Source organism: Diplotaxodon limnothrissa, linkage group LG19 (assembly GCF_057381915.1).
Source record: "Diplotaxodon limnothrissa isolate DT_005_m linkage group LG19, D_limnothrissa_male_GT1.1, whole genome shotgun sequence".
Taxonomy (NCBI): domain Eukaryota; kingdom Metazoa; phylum Chordata; class Actinopteri; order Cichliformes; family Cichlidae; genus Diplotaxodon; species Diplotaxodon limnothrissa.
In genome coordinates, this window is record NC_140614.1 from 7,473,786 (window position 1) to 7,487,297 (window position 13,512).

Here is a 13,512-nt window from a genome sequence, read left to right on the forward strand (position 1 = left end):
CAGTAAGTTAAACTAGTGGATGTAAGATTGTAGTTTTACCGTAGTAGGAGAAAAAAGAAATATATGCTACTATGTATTCGTTTGCACTTTAAGTTGCATTCTGTTTTTTAAAGGTGCTGATAATTTGTCTAAAACTAGAAACCAGAAAGCTGAACGTGTAATAAGTAATTTAATGCACTGCTGCAAAAATGCAATAAAGACCACAAAAAACAGAAATGGGAGTGAAATACCAGCGAACAAAAGGAATCCTCGCTGGAGCGCGTCCAATTGAATGAATGGACTACAAATACTGACCAATGGGAGCGGAGGATCGTCTGCTATAAATCACCATCTCAAGTCTTTAGTCCGGTTGGAGAGCTGCTGGGACGCTGCTGGTGGCTTGTGAGCTCCTCGGTCAGGAAAAATAGGGATCTTTGTATCAAGCCCTGGTGGCAGTAGTAATAATCCGCAAATTCTACAACAGGTAAGATTTTCGCTCAGTTTAATTTAGAATTAGGTCGCACCGGCAAAATCTCTTTAGCTTTTACGATGAAATTAAAGGCGCTTTTTACTACAGGAACTAATGTTAACATTTGAGTAGTTTTTTAAGGTGATTTAAAAAAAAGAAAAAAAGAAATACGATCAATTATGCTTAACAAAACTGATGTGGTGCATGTGTTGTCACCTGCTAAACGCGCTGCACAGCGGGATGAATCGTTTATCTGCTAACCCCCCCCCCCCCCCCGAAACTAACACCCATTTGTATGTGCATGTCAGCTGTAGACTCAGTCCTGACTCTATCGGTATTTTGCGGTTTGTTTGGGGTTTTTTTCACCGTCTCTCCCTTCCGTCCTCCGACCAGGGATCAGCCATGCCTTTCGGTAACACGCACAACCAGACGAAGATGAAATACTCCTCCGAGCAGGAGTACCCGGACCTCAGCAAACACAACAATCATATGGCCAAGGTTCTGACTCCTGCTATGTATGAGCGGCTGAGGAGCAAACAAACACCCAGTGGATTTACTCTGGATGATGTCATTCAGACTGGGGTTGATAACCCAGGTATTTATTAAAAAATAAAAAATAAAAAATCCCAAGCAGCTTTTCAGCCAAACTACCATCTGTTCGGTCTGATCCACTGCCTGTAATGGTCTCAGCGGTGCTTTGTGTCCCTGTTTGTGTGAGGGGGAGGCTTTTTGCACTGTGACCTTGTTAAGGGGATAAAGTCAACCAATTTTTACAAACATATGGAGTACTGATTCTATTCGAACCTGCCACTCTCCTCTAAATGGGTTTCCATTTTCAGGCCAGTATTGCACAACTTAAAAGCAAAGTGTAAAGATTACCAGAGTTACATAATGTATGCAGCTGATAGTCCCTGCTGCTTTCAGTTTATTATGTGCGATATTCTCTACTGTATTGAAGACTACAACACAAATGAAGTTGATGTTATAACCCTTCAGGTTGGGATGACCTGGTAGCTGTAAACTGTATGGCAGGTAACTCTCCTCACCCTGTAGACTGTTTCTGTTTAGCTCTGACAAAATGGTCAAGCTGACCCTGAAGAGGCTGTCAGCTGAGGATGAGTACCCAGATCTCAGTCAGCACAACAACTACATGGCCAAGGTTTTAACCCAGGACATGTACAAGAAACTGAGAGAGAGGGCTACACCCAGCGGCTTCACCATAGATGGTGTCATTCAGACAGGGGTTGACAATCCTGGTACAGTAACAGTCCCAGTCTGAGCCCTGACGACACAGAGCACATTTAATTTGTGAGGATGTTTGTTTGTATATTGCTGTCCGCGGTCTCTTGTGACCCTGTTGGCTTCACGTGCAGGCCACCCCTTCATTATGACTGTGGGCTGTGTTGCTGGGGATGAGGAGACATACGAAGTCTTCAAAGACCTGTTGGACCCTGTGATCAAGGACCGACATGGAGGATACAAACCCACAGACAAGCACAAGACTGACCTCAACTCAGGCAACCTGAAGGTACCGCAGCTCTGCCATCGCTTAACAAAGTCGAATTTAACTCTGGAATCTCAGCCAAGCCTAATGTGACTCTGCTCTCTAAGGGTGGTGATGATCTCGATCCCAACTACGTGCTCAGCTCCAGGGTCCGAACAGGCCGCAGCATCCGCGGCTTCAGTCTGCCACCACACTGCAGCAGAGGAGAGAGACGCGCTGTGGAAAAGCTTTCCATTGAAGGTAAGGAGGCCTCTGTACTGAAAGAAGATGGTTAGTGACAGTGATTGTACTCTGCTGCAAATCACTAAGCTGATCTACACAGATGGAGACGGCCTGCCGCCAGATGATTGTTATATAAAAGCAACACAACTCTATGCCCTGAAACCAGTGATTCACGTTGCTCATGCTTGTGGACTCGTTTGTGAGGCAGTAGATGCCCCCTAGTGTTTGTTAAAATGCAGCACAGAAACAAAGGTGGATTAGACTCTTATGACCAATTTATTCTGATGCTAAAAACACTAGTAAATCTTTTTATCTTAATTTGATTTTCCAAAGCTCAGTGTGGAATTGGATCAGTTCAGCATTTTTTTCCCCCCAAACTGTTCATCACAGACCGGAACTGCAGCCTAAGAGTAATTTGTCCACAAATGTCATAGTGGATTTTTCATGTCTCAGATCTGTCATAAATCACGGCTCTTGTCCCTGCAGCTCTGGCCTCTCTGTCTGGAGATCTGAAGGGGAAATATTATGCCCTGAAGAACATGAGTGACGCAGAGCAGCAGCAGCTCATTGATGACCACTTCCTGTTTGACAAGCCAGTGTCTCCTCTGCTGCTGGCCTCAGGGATGGCCCGCGACTGGCCCGATGCCAGAGGCATCTGGTAATGTCTCGTCTTTAATGCAGTTTGTCTGCCAGGAATATGTAAATCTCTCCACTGGTATTTTGACTTAAAATTGTATTTCCTGTCTACAGGCACAATGATAACAAGACCTTCCTGGTGTGGGTGAATGAAGAGGACCACTTGCGTGTGATCTCGATGCAGAAAGGAGGCAACATGAAGGAAGTGTTTACCCGCTTCTGTACCGGGCTCACAAAGGTTGCTAGAAAAGCCTTAAGTTTCTAATCACTGATCTTTAGCAGAGTTTCTGTTCACATTAGCAAGACTCTAAGAGCATATTCTTATCTGTGCAGATTGAGAGCCTGTTCAAGGAGAGGAGCCATGAATTCATGTGGAATGAGCACCTGGGTTACGTCCTCACCTGCCCGTCTAACCTGGGCACTGGCCTGCGTGCAGGTGTACATGTGAAGCTGCCAAACTTGAGCAAAAATACCAAGTTTGAGGAAGTTCTCAAGAAGCTGAGGCTCCAGAAACGTGGAACTGGTGAGCTTTATTATTTTAGTTCCTACTGCTGGAACTGGTTTGAGTGTTCTCCAAATTTAAAACTACATTGAGCACATTTTCATATTTCACGACTAGTTGCATTTTCCTGAGCAGTACATGACAAAGCCTTGTTTAGAAATGCTCCAAATGTCAGTTTCTGTGAGGTGTGTTGAGTTGCATTTAAAAACCCTTTTGCTTTACCATCAGGTGGAGTGGACACTGCTGCTGTGGGTGGTGTCTTTGACATTTCCAATGCGGACAGGCTGGGCTTCTCTGAGGTGGAGCTGGTGCAGATGGTGGTTGACGGAGTCAAACTGCTGGTGGACATGGAAAAGAGGCTAGAGAAAGGACAGTCCATCGATGACCTGATGCCCGCCCAGAAGTAAATCCCTCCCAAACTCCCATTCTCCTCCATTCCTCACCCACAGTCTACTCTGGTTGACTCCATCCTTGAATGCACTCTATTACAGCTGGGATTTGTATTTAAGTTGAAACTGTTCCTGTAAGTTCTGACATCAAATAAACTGTTCTGTTCAAAGCAAAGCCTGCTTGTAATTCATTGCAGTGAAACTGATGAAATATTTGGAATATTTAATACTAGTCCTGGTAGCTGTGGAAAGGCCTGTAGCTAATTTAAGGCAAATGCAGATAAATGCCACATTTTAAGGGGAGCTGCTGATCTCTTTACATCAGTCTGAACTATGACGAGAGCCACCACCACATTCATTTTAAATGCTGCACAAGATGAGGGGGGGAAAAAAATAAAAATCAATGCAGTGGAAGATTAGGTGCCCAAAGCTTCCAAGTGACTCTGGTTGCACTTACGACATTAAACAAGCTGCAAATTTCCTTAAATGCATTTCCTAATAACTCCAGCACCCATTATGCATCAGCCAGTGTCCTTAAATACAGCTAAGTTTCCACTGACTCTCCTCAGCTAGTATTAGACTGGAATCATGAGACTTTGCTCTTTGTTTTGGGAAACACTGATGCAAATGTCTCAGACATGTAATTTAACCCTATCTTGGTGCAGATAGCACCGTTGAATTCAGTGAAGTTGGTGATAGAAGCAACTTGCAGGTAATTTTTTTTTTTTTTTTCCCCTCAAACCTTTGAGGCAAAGTTGGGAAACTGTGTTTAAGAGACCTGAATGAATAAACAAGCAGATGTCCCAACATGCACTGACATCAAATGTAATTTAGATGAAGCTGGAAACAAAAGCCCAACACTGATCAGACTCGAGGTTTAGGTTGACAGACACTTTAATTGAGACATGAGTGACCCTTAACCATGTGGGCATTTACATGGACTCCCCATCTCTACTTTTTAACAAAATACAAAAGGAGAAGAAAAAACAAAATGAGTATTGCAGAGAAGCCATCTTCAAAGTAAGATACATTATTTACACTGAAAACAGAACGCTACGTCATTTTCCTTTTTCCAGGAGAGAGAAAAATAAAGGTGAAATAAATAAGACCAGAAATGCTTTTTTGTCCACATTCACAGCATGACAAATCATATTCAACTCATTAATGTCGACCCTGTGCGGTCAGAACAGACTGAGATATTAGTAGGTAATTCGGTGATTATTGCCAAAAGCCTTAATCTATACATTATAATATTCAATACATACTCTGTGTTTTGTTTAGAAAAAGGAGACATTTGGAAACTGCTACTTGGATGATTGTACAGCTTAAATACTTCTAGATATATATATATATGTATACTTTAAACCCTTTTGTTCATAGCTTTAACTCATTGGCAACTTTGGAAGCAATGTTTTTGAAAGCGATGGATGAGCCGGATATCCTTTTGAACCTGACGCCATTGAGGGAGAGACGGGGAAGCTTGCAAACCTCCATCTCCCACTGCACCAGGTTTTCAGCTCGCCCGTCTCCATGGACGCAAAGAAGCAGGAAACTCTCTTGCTGTTCGTAGTCGCAGTTGTTGGCGTCAAGCACCTTGCGAATCTCCCGCATGATATCACAGGGCTCCATGGAGCTGGTGGTCCTCATACTCCAAGTGAATCTGAGGGAGCGGGGTTTACTGTCTTTATTTTCCCCTTTTTGATCCCCAGGTACATGGCGACTGTTGGGAGAAAGAGACACGGAGGAGAGGTTTTAGCCTCACACAGTATTCCTCCTGCATTTTACAAAGCAGGATCTGTGAATATATTTGAAAGAAAAACATTTTATTTTGAAAAAAATATGTTTTAAACAGGCAGAAGCAGCAGGAATTAGTTTGAATTAAATCATGTTTTACACAGCTCTGATGCATTTCCACATGAGATTTTCTAGCCCCAGTTTGTTTATTTTCATATGAGGGAAACAAGCAACATGAAAAAAAAATAATAATAATTTAAGTCTCAGCATGAAGCTGAAAAGCAGTGAAACTGACAAAATGCAGTAAAAACTTAAGATTGCACTTTATTTAAAGAAGCAAACCTCAAAGGTTTAGATTTCTTTCTACACAACTTTTATCATCATTCTTTACTCACCATTTGTTTGCATTTTGAACTCAAATATTTCACGTTTACTACATTTTGTCAGTTGTTTGATAGTGAGCAGCAAGTCTGAAAAACCCAGAAGACCGCTGCACTTTCTGCAAGCAACTTAAATCTGAGCCCACGTTTGACTCATTTCTTCAGGACCTACATATCGTTGTTTTTATTATATTAGACACTTAGATTAGTCACACTTTTGTCCGCTTTACATTACTTCTAAATCTGGGATCCCATCTTTTTGCAGTTTTATATCCAGTGTGTTGACTTAATATTGAGTCAAGATGAGGTGCGCAAACTGTGACTGAATGTCATTTATTTAGTTTTATAATCATATAAAAGATAACCAGTCTGGCATATTGGACAAATTAAGCCCCTACGATATTTATACACTACAGCAGTCAAATATTTTTGAGAGTATTAATTAAAAGACTCTAGTGGAACAGATTAAGCAATAAAGGACAGTAATCACTGGATGAAGCTGTGATTAAAAGACCATCACCATCATCCACCATAGTCTTGTAAATTATCTGTAATTCAAAGATATTAGGGTTAGTAATGTAAGTACTGGGTAACAATGAAAAGCAAAATTATCCTGTACGCATTAGAAATGGTTCTGTTCTAGTCCTCGTCTATATTTTGACCTGTTTTTGCTCCTCCCATCACTTCATTTTGAATTTAATTTTCATTTCTTATGTTCATTAGTTTCAAATTCATTTACATTGTAACCAATATGATCATTCAGAGGATTAAAACGTTTCTGGGTTTTTCCACATATAAATTTTTATTCTCTGGAAATTAACTTGTATGTAAACTGGAGCTAGACACATGGCGGCAGTCTTTGAGCTTCAGGAGTGACAAAATAAACAAGCATGCCATGCTAACAAAAGTAGCTCACAAATACAGTGCCATGCAAAAAAAAACAAACAAAAAAAACATTATGTCAAAAAACACTCAAAGACGAGGCTTTAAAGATGCAACAGTACATTCAAACGTCCCTGAAGGGAGTAAGCACAAAGTGGTTCCTATGCAGGGGGAAGGGGATTGAGCAAATTGGATGATGGTGCAGACGGAGACAAACTGAAGCCTACGTTCGGAAGGGAAGACACACTGAACGTGGGGGAGGTAACCTCACCTTGAGCCCTCAAGTCTCCCGTTTCTCTCAAACTCGGTGGAGACTCTGGGGCGTACAAGAAGATCAGACGGGGAGGAGGAGTCAGGGCGGGGGGGAAAAAAGAAGAAACAAAAAAAAGATGTGGGTCTTGCATGACAATCATTTTTTTATCATTTCCAGTGAAAAATCATATTTAAAAATGAGAGAACGTGACGAATACTTGAACGACGACGAGAGCCACCACCAAAAAACAGAAAAAGAAATGGAAGCTTTGACTTCCATTGAAATCAACAAAGAGTCGTGAGAGAGAGAGAGGAGAATAAATAAAGAAATCAAACAAAGAAGTGATGACTGTTCATGTCCCAGACTGAAGCCAACAGGAGCACACACAAAGAAAAGCTTGACAGCGGTGTGTCGACGCAAAACAGCAGCAAAATAAGAGGAGATGCAGCCTGCAGGCCACATTCAGGTGAGGTAGGAAGTGAAGGCAGTGATGCAGCGCTACTTGACTGGACTTTATCGCCTCTCAAAAAGAAAAAAAAAAAAAAAGATTTTAATCTACATCTGAACAGCACACAGCTAAAATAATAAAAAAGCAGATCCTTCCACTGGCCTATAGGATGACAGGAGATAATAGGGGGGTAAAAAAATAAAATAAAAAAGTAAAAAATTACAAGAAAGCTGATTATTGCTCTGCAAACACGTCCTTTGACGATGTATCGTACAGTAAATGTATATAAAATCCCAGTTTAAGCCTTTTAAATACACTGTTAGTGAACACGTGACCCATCTATTCTTTCTATTTAACAATTCGACACGTGACATTTTAAAGACGTCTACTTGCATTTGGACTAATTATCAGAATTATTTGATCACTTTAAATATTACATTTAAAACAGCTTCTGAAATGCTTACCTTTCCTAATATTAACAGTAATTATTATTATTTTTTTAAAAGGCAACTGATGATTAAATCCTGATTTGAGCCGTGTGTGTGACGCACATGAAAACAGACACCGTTTAGAGAAAAGCTCCCTCCAACATGAAGCTCAGGCTCTAAAAACCAAACCAAATGTTCACAGTTTGTCCCTGTGACCGAAGCTGCAGCACGTTCAGCCGCGCTGCAGAAGCGCGCTCGCTCTGATCGACAGAACAAAAAGCTCACCAACTATTTTTAAGTCACAAACGTGAGCCGTAGACAGGACTTTGTGTATATGTGCGGTTCTGTAATGGCTCTCCTACCAGCTAGAAGACAAGCTGACAAACTGGGCAGTGAGATGACATGCGGGACATTTTAAGGAAAGCACGATGAAATCTTCTGCATTAGTCAGAAGTAATTTGCCTTCCTTGTTTGTCCTCATACAAGTATTTCTATGGCAGGCATAATGAAGAAAATTCTTTACATAATGTGTTTCATGTGCAGTTTTTCCCCTCCATAAAGCAAAAATGACCTCTTTGGCTTACCGCTGGATTCATTCTGAATCCTTTACTGTTCCTGTGCATCTTATACACAGGAAAAATTAATTTCCTAGCCTCACTAGACTCAAGACAAAGACTCAAACAAAGACTCGAGATAAAGCAGGGGATTCCTTCCTACTAACCAGGTTGATTTCACAGGAAAATTTACTGGATTGCAATAAAAATTTAGACCTCCTGCAAGATCTTTCGCTCAAAGTCTTGACTGCCAGAAAAGACTTTTTGGGAGGATGCTGAACGACTACAAACAAGAAAAAAAAAAAGTCTGTACTGTAAGACAAGATTAGATTAAAAGCGAATAGTCAGTAATCTCCCCGTTTCTCGGACAGGATGGGTGTACTGTGTCAGGCTCCCAGCATGCATTGCAGCCTGCAAAACAGAAAACAGGACGGGGTTGTGGAGGAGGGACAGAGTCCAAACTCCTGACAGCTTGAGGGACTCGACAACAAGAAGACGAGCGAACAGACAGGACTGACAGCAGGTCCTGGGTCGGCCAGAGAGGCTGTGAAAAATCACAAGACCGAGGGGGGAGGGTGAGGCAAGGCGGGGTGAGGCAATGTAGGAAGGGAAGTCTGAAACTCAGACTTTAATCTCAGGAGAAATTGAGGGATGGAAACAGCCCCTTACTCTAGATCTTCATCTTCCTACAACTCTCTATATCTTCCGCTCCTGAATCTGAAAGAAAAAACGTGAATCTGAGGATGTGCCGGAAATCTCAGTGGACTCATGACAAGAAAAGAAAGAGAAGGAAAGAATATTTAAATGAATGGCATGAGGACAGGCTGAAAAGAAAAAAAAGAAAAGAAAGAAAAACATGGAAGATAATGAGAAGGAAGGAAAGAAGGAAAGGCTGAAAGAGACTGGAGGGCAGAAGACTTACTAAGGGTCTTTCCTCCCTGGGTAGAAGGGTTGGCAGGCCCTGTTTTGGCCGACTGCCGTTTGGCCGGGTCAATACTGACCCTAGGCAGAGAGGAAGAGCAGCAAGAGGTCAAGGTTAAAGGACACAAGAAGGTAAGGAAGACAAAAAACACACCGGGAGGAGAATGTGAGTGAACCTAAAATGTCCCGAGGACGAGGAAAATAAAGAAAACTCGTTAAGATCAGAGATGAGTTTTTAGCAGAAATGTACGGCGGCCCAAACCGGACAAAATGAAGTTAATGCCTATAAGACGAGTCAAAAATGGAACCAAGTAAATAAATAATATTGTTGGTTAAAATGGAGATTTTTTTAAAAAAGTGTAGCTAAGACTTTTCATCTTCAGAGGAAATTGAACATAAGACAGTTTAATAACTCCACTTTTCAGTTTGTTATTTTTATGTCTGTTCTTTGTAGCATGAAAAAAAATAATCATGCAATTGTTCCACATTTTCTGATTAATCCTTATTTAGATAATTAATATAATTGGACTCATTTTTAAGCTAGTGAACTTACTATTTTTGCTCTTTGTTGTGAACTTTTGCAATTGATATTTTCAGTTATTTTTACTTAACAGCAAGATCTTAAAATTGATGTCGCAGACCAAGATTGAAATAGTGACTGCACCAGGGTTCACAGGACAATAAAGATAACTTTAAACTAAAAAGAAATTAAGCTCAACTCTTATTTGAATACTCCATTATATTCATTTAACCAACTACACAATTTATTACTGTATTCGGTTTTATTTTCGACTCATCTTATAGTCTTTTGCTCTATTTTGTCACAGTGAGTGCGCCACAGAAATGAGGACAAACACAAAAACCCTAGTGAGACGCCATGAGTGGGAATGCAGGATGGTGATGACACCTGAGCAGAACCGACAGGAGGCTCTGGATGACGATGATGCTGCCAAAGGAAGATGACAGTTTACAAATCAGCCACCAGAGGGAGCCATGGGCCTCAAGACAGCTCCCTGAGAAGGCCGCAAAGCTCCTCTGATCTTTTGATATGTACATCAATGACTGGTTCAGTTTGGCCACAGCTACCATGCTGTTTCACAAGATCCGTTTGAGGAATTCAGTGTTTAATAGCCTCCTCTCTTAAATCCCAACCCCTATTGGAATGGCTGATCCGACTACTTGGAACGTCCGCAGGAAACCATCAGCATGTCCAAACAAAATAAGGCCTCCTTTTATAAAGTGGGACATTAAGAAAAGTTAAGAAAATGTCTGAAGAGACCCATTTACACTATCGTGTCACCACACACCCATTTTAAAACAAAAAACACCTTGTCGTAGTGAAAAAGTCTTACACATTGTTTAGTATGGGCCCAAATGCTGGAAGACACTAAACGGAAAGCAACGAGGGGAGAATATTTCCAGCACCTGCGTCTAAAACAACTTTCTGAAGACACAAAAATACTTTGAGAATTAGTATTTTTGTGTCTTCAAACATTCTCTGCAGCTTTTGCTTGCCTGACAGATAACCGTGAGACAAATGAAGTGCACTGAAAGCAAAACATGTTACAGAAGAAGTTTTCATTTTCTTCAGTAAAAACAACCTTGCTGATTTAAAAAGAATCACAAAATTAGAAAATATTTAACAGAGCATTTTAAATAAGGTCATTTCCAAGTTTAGGAACTGTGGAGTTTTTAATGTTGATTTCTAAGTTAAAATCCTAATCTGTGATTTGTATTAGTACTAGTGCTGTCAGTGTTAACCTCGTTAGAATGACGTTAACGTCATGCTGACAGCACTAATTAGTACATTACAAAAAATTTAATAAAAATAGCCAAAAATTGTCAGTAAATAAATGCTGTATTATATACCTGTGTGATCCCCCCCTTTTTTTTGTTCTTCTGACTTAAACTGAAAGTAAAAAACTAAAGCCCAGAAAACCTTCAAAGCGAAAATAAAGGGCAACGAGACAAAAGCTGAGCGACGTGCCTTTTAGAAGACCCTTTCTCTGAACATGATGTTTGTACCCACCAAGGGAATGAACCAAGTCTACAAAAAACATCAGTGTATACAAAGTTGCATTTATAAATGTACTAAACGGCTTAGAAACAGATAAAAATATAATCCTTGGTGGTTTCTTACTGACACAACTGGGTCAAAGAAAGTAAGAAAATATATATTTTGGTGAATAATGCAGCAGCAGAATAACCTACGATGAGTTCAGTCATTAAAATCAAGAATCAATGGCAGCTGTAAGAAGCAACCTCATGCATGCAATGACGACTGATTAGTAGCAAGCTGCTTTGTTTTTGCTGTATGGGTAATTGACTGATTGTTCAAGGAGTCCGGTCTGCTTTCCCAATCAGCCTTTATCCACCCAGACCAACCGTGGCCACCCCGAGCACATTTACACACAGAGACCAGGTAAAACCCAATCAAAGCAAAAGGAAGTTTCAATTTTTATTTAAATTGCAATGCATTCATCTTAAAGGAATAGTTTGCCATTGTGATAAATTTCAATTAAGTCACTTTTTTAAATAAAAAAAGATGAAATGATTGACAGCTCCCTTATGTACAATAGATATATACGTGTATTAAAAATAAAAAACCAACACATCTCAGACAACGCTGTCAACAAAAGCTAACTGATACAACCTACCACCAATACTCAGTTGCTAGTTTTTTACTACACCTGGCTACGAAGTCTAATCGTCCCACAGTAAATCCTCCTGTCCTCGTGAAAGCTTAAAATTCAGAGCTTCTGATTCTTCTGTATATTCGTTCTGCAGGATGTTGAGCTTGAGGAGGAGGAGCTTAAAAAGGTCCACAACATAGCTCCTCCAGAACAAACACCTCCATAAAACTGTTTATACACAAAACAGCACAGATAGCGTTGGGCGATCCAGTATCCAGGGCAGGACGGGGAGTTTAATTTCCACTTGAAAGATTAAGAGAAAGAAAGTGGGCTACACCTGCATCACAGCCTCCTTCGCATACAAAAGGTGACAGATTTAGTCTAATCATCTGACTGCACTTAATGACCATAAATGGGCGGATATCAGCCGAACAGCTAAAACAGTACTGAGACCTAATGTCTGCCCAGGTCTTTTTTGCTTCCCCTGCTTTAAGCCAACAGTTCTGCTGACTCATGTAAGCTGTTTGTATGTGTGTAAAATGAGTTTGGTTGTTTCCACATACGCACACTTATCTTAAACTCAAATTTAAAAGACAAAAAAAACCCAAGAAGAGTCAAACCAGAGACAGAAACCCTCTCAATCTGAACAGGAACTTGTGCTCATGCACACAAATGACAAAACAAGCCCACGTCCTAAGTGTCATTTACAATAGTGAAACATAATGAGACAACAGTGAGTCTGGTTACATTTAAAATGAATCTAGTAATCAGGAAGTGAAATATCACCGCCATCACTGACCTATGAGATCATCATCCATCTCCACCATCTAAAAGTATAACCTTCATGAAGGGAGGACTGCACGCACAAGTCCTCTAATACATAACACATAAAACCAAACTATTCCTTTAAGGACAATCTTACCTAGACATTAAATTATGTTACTGTGGGTTACTTAGAGTCACGTCAGTAGACCTAATATGTGAGAACAGAAATCTGTCACGTTAATCTGATTGTAAGCAGTGTGTGTAAATGCACCCAGAGAGCGTTACTGTTCTGCTAAGCAATGTGTTAGTTCAGTGCCAGCAGCCCCACACGTCTAAAGAGTTTCAGAGGAAGTTGTTCTGTGAGACTGTTGTCATTGTTTTGGTACAGAGTGAAAGGCAGTACAAGAGTCCTACCTTTTGGTAAACCTGAATGACATGTTTCTACAACAGAATCAGACAAAGAAACAGTGAAAATGGTGAAAGAGAAGTGAAGGAAAGGGGAGGGGGAGATCGAATGAGTGAACAAAAATGGGGTGATTGGAATCATTAACAGTGAAAGGTAAAGATTCATTTGTAATTTTTTTTTAAAAATTCAGTATTAAATGATTTCAATTCCTCATTTTAGGTCAGTCATTGCAGGTGGGATGTCACTGGCTTGGCTGCTGCTTTCAGTACCTGAACTCGAGACTCTCACTGTGACAATATTAACCACAATAAGAAGTGCACAAGAATCTGATGTCGAGATTTCAGGGAGGCCTGAAAATGCAATTTAAAGAAAAGCTATACAAGACTAACCTCGATTCAAAATGTATG

General features: G+C 40.5%; 2 protein-coding genes across 7 annotated transcripts in view; one reads left to right on the forward strand and one right to left on the reverse strand.

Moving 5' to 3' along the window:
* Positions 1 to 365: 365 nt before the first annotated feature.
* Positions 366 to 3,841, forward strand: ckba (creatine kinase, brain a). Its single transcript, XM_085343586.1, has 8 exons — positions 366 to 463; positions 842 to 1,043; positions 1,822 to 1,976; positions 2,060 to 2,192; positions 2,661 to 2,832; positions 2,925 to 3,048; positions 3,144 to 3,333; positions 3,541 to 3,841. Exons 2-8 carry the CDS (start codon positions 851 to 853, stop codon positions 3,717 to 3,719), a joined length of 1,146 nt encoding a protein of 381 aa, XP_085199712.1. The 5' UTR covers positions 366 to 463; positions 842 to 850; the 3' UTR covers positions 3,720 to 3,841.
* Positions 3,842 to 4,582: 741 nt separating this feature from the next.
* mark3a (MAP/microtubule affinity-regulating kinase 3a) overlaps positions 4,583 to 13,512 on the reverse strand; it is a 45,435-nt gene continuing 36,505 nt past the window's right edge. For 3 of the 6 annotated variants that reach the window (XM_085343403.1, XM_085343409.1, XM_085343404.1), the window contains 3 exons: positions 13,114 to 13,140; positions 6,969 to 7,013; positions 4,583 to 5,421 (listed from right to left, as the gene is read on the reverse strand). In XM_085343403.1, the coding sequence (XP_085199529.1) occupies positions 5,076 to 5,421; positions 6,969 to 7,013; positions 13,114 to 13,140 (418 nt within the window). In that variant the 3' untranslated portion in view covers positions 4,583 to 5,075. Of the gene's footprint in view, positions 5,422 to 6,968; positions 7,014 to 9,302; positions 9,383 to 13,113; positions 13,141 to 13,512 lie in introns of all 6 variants that reach the window. The other 3 variants (XM_085343407.1, XM_085343405.1, XM_085343406.1) reach the window with 3 other exon arrangements.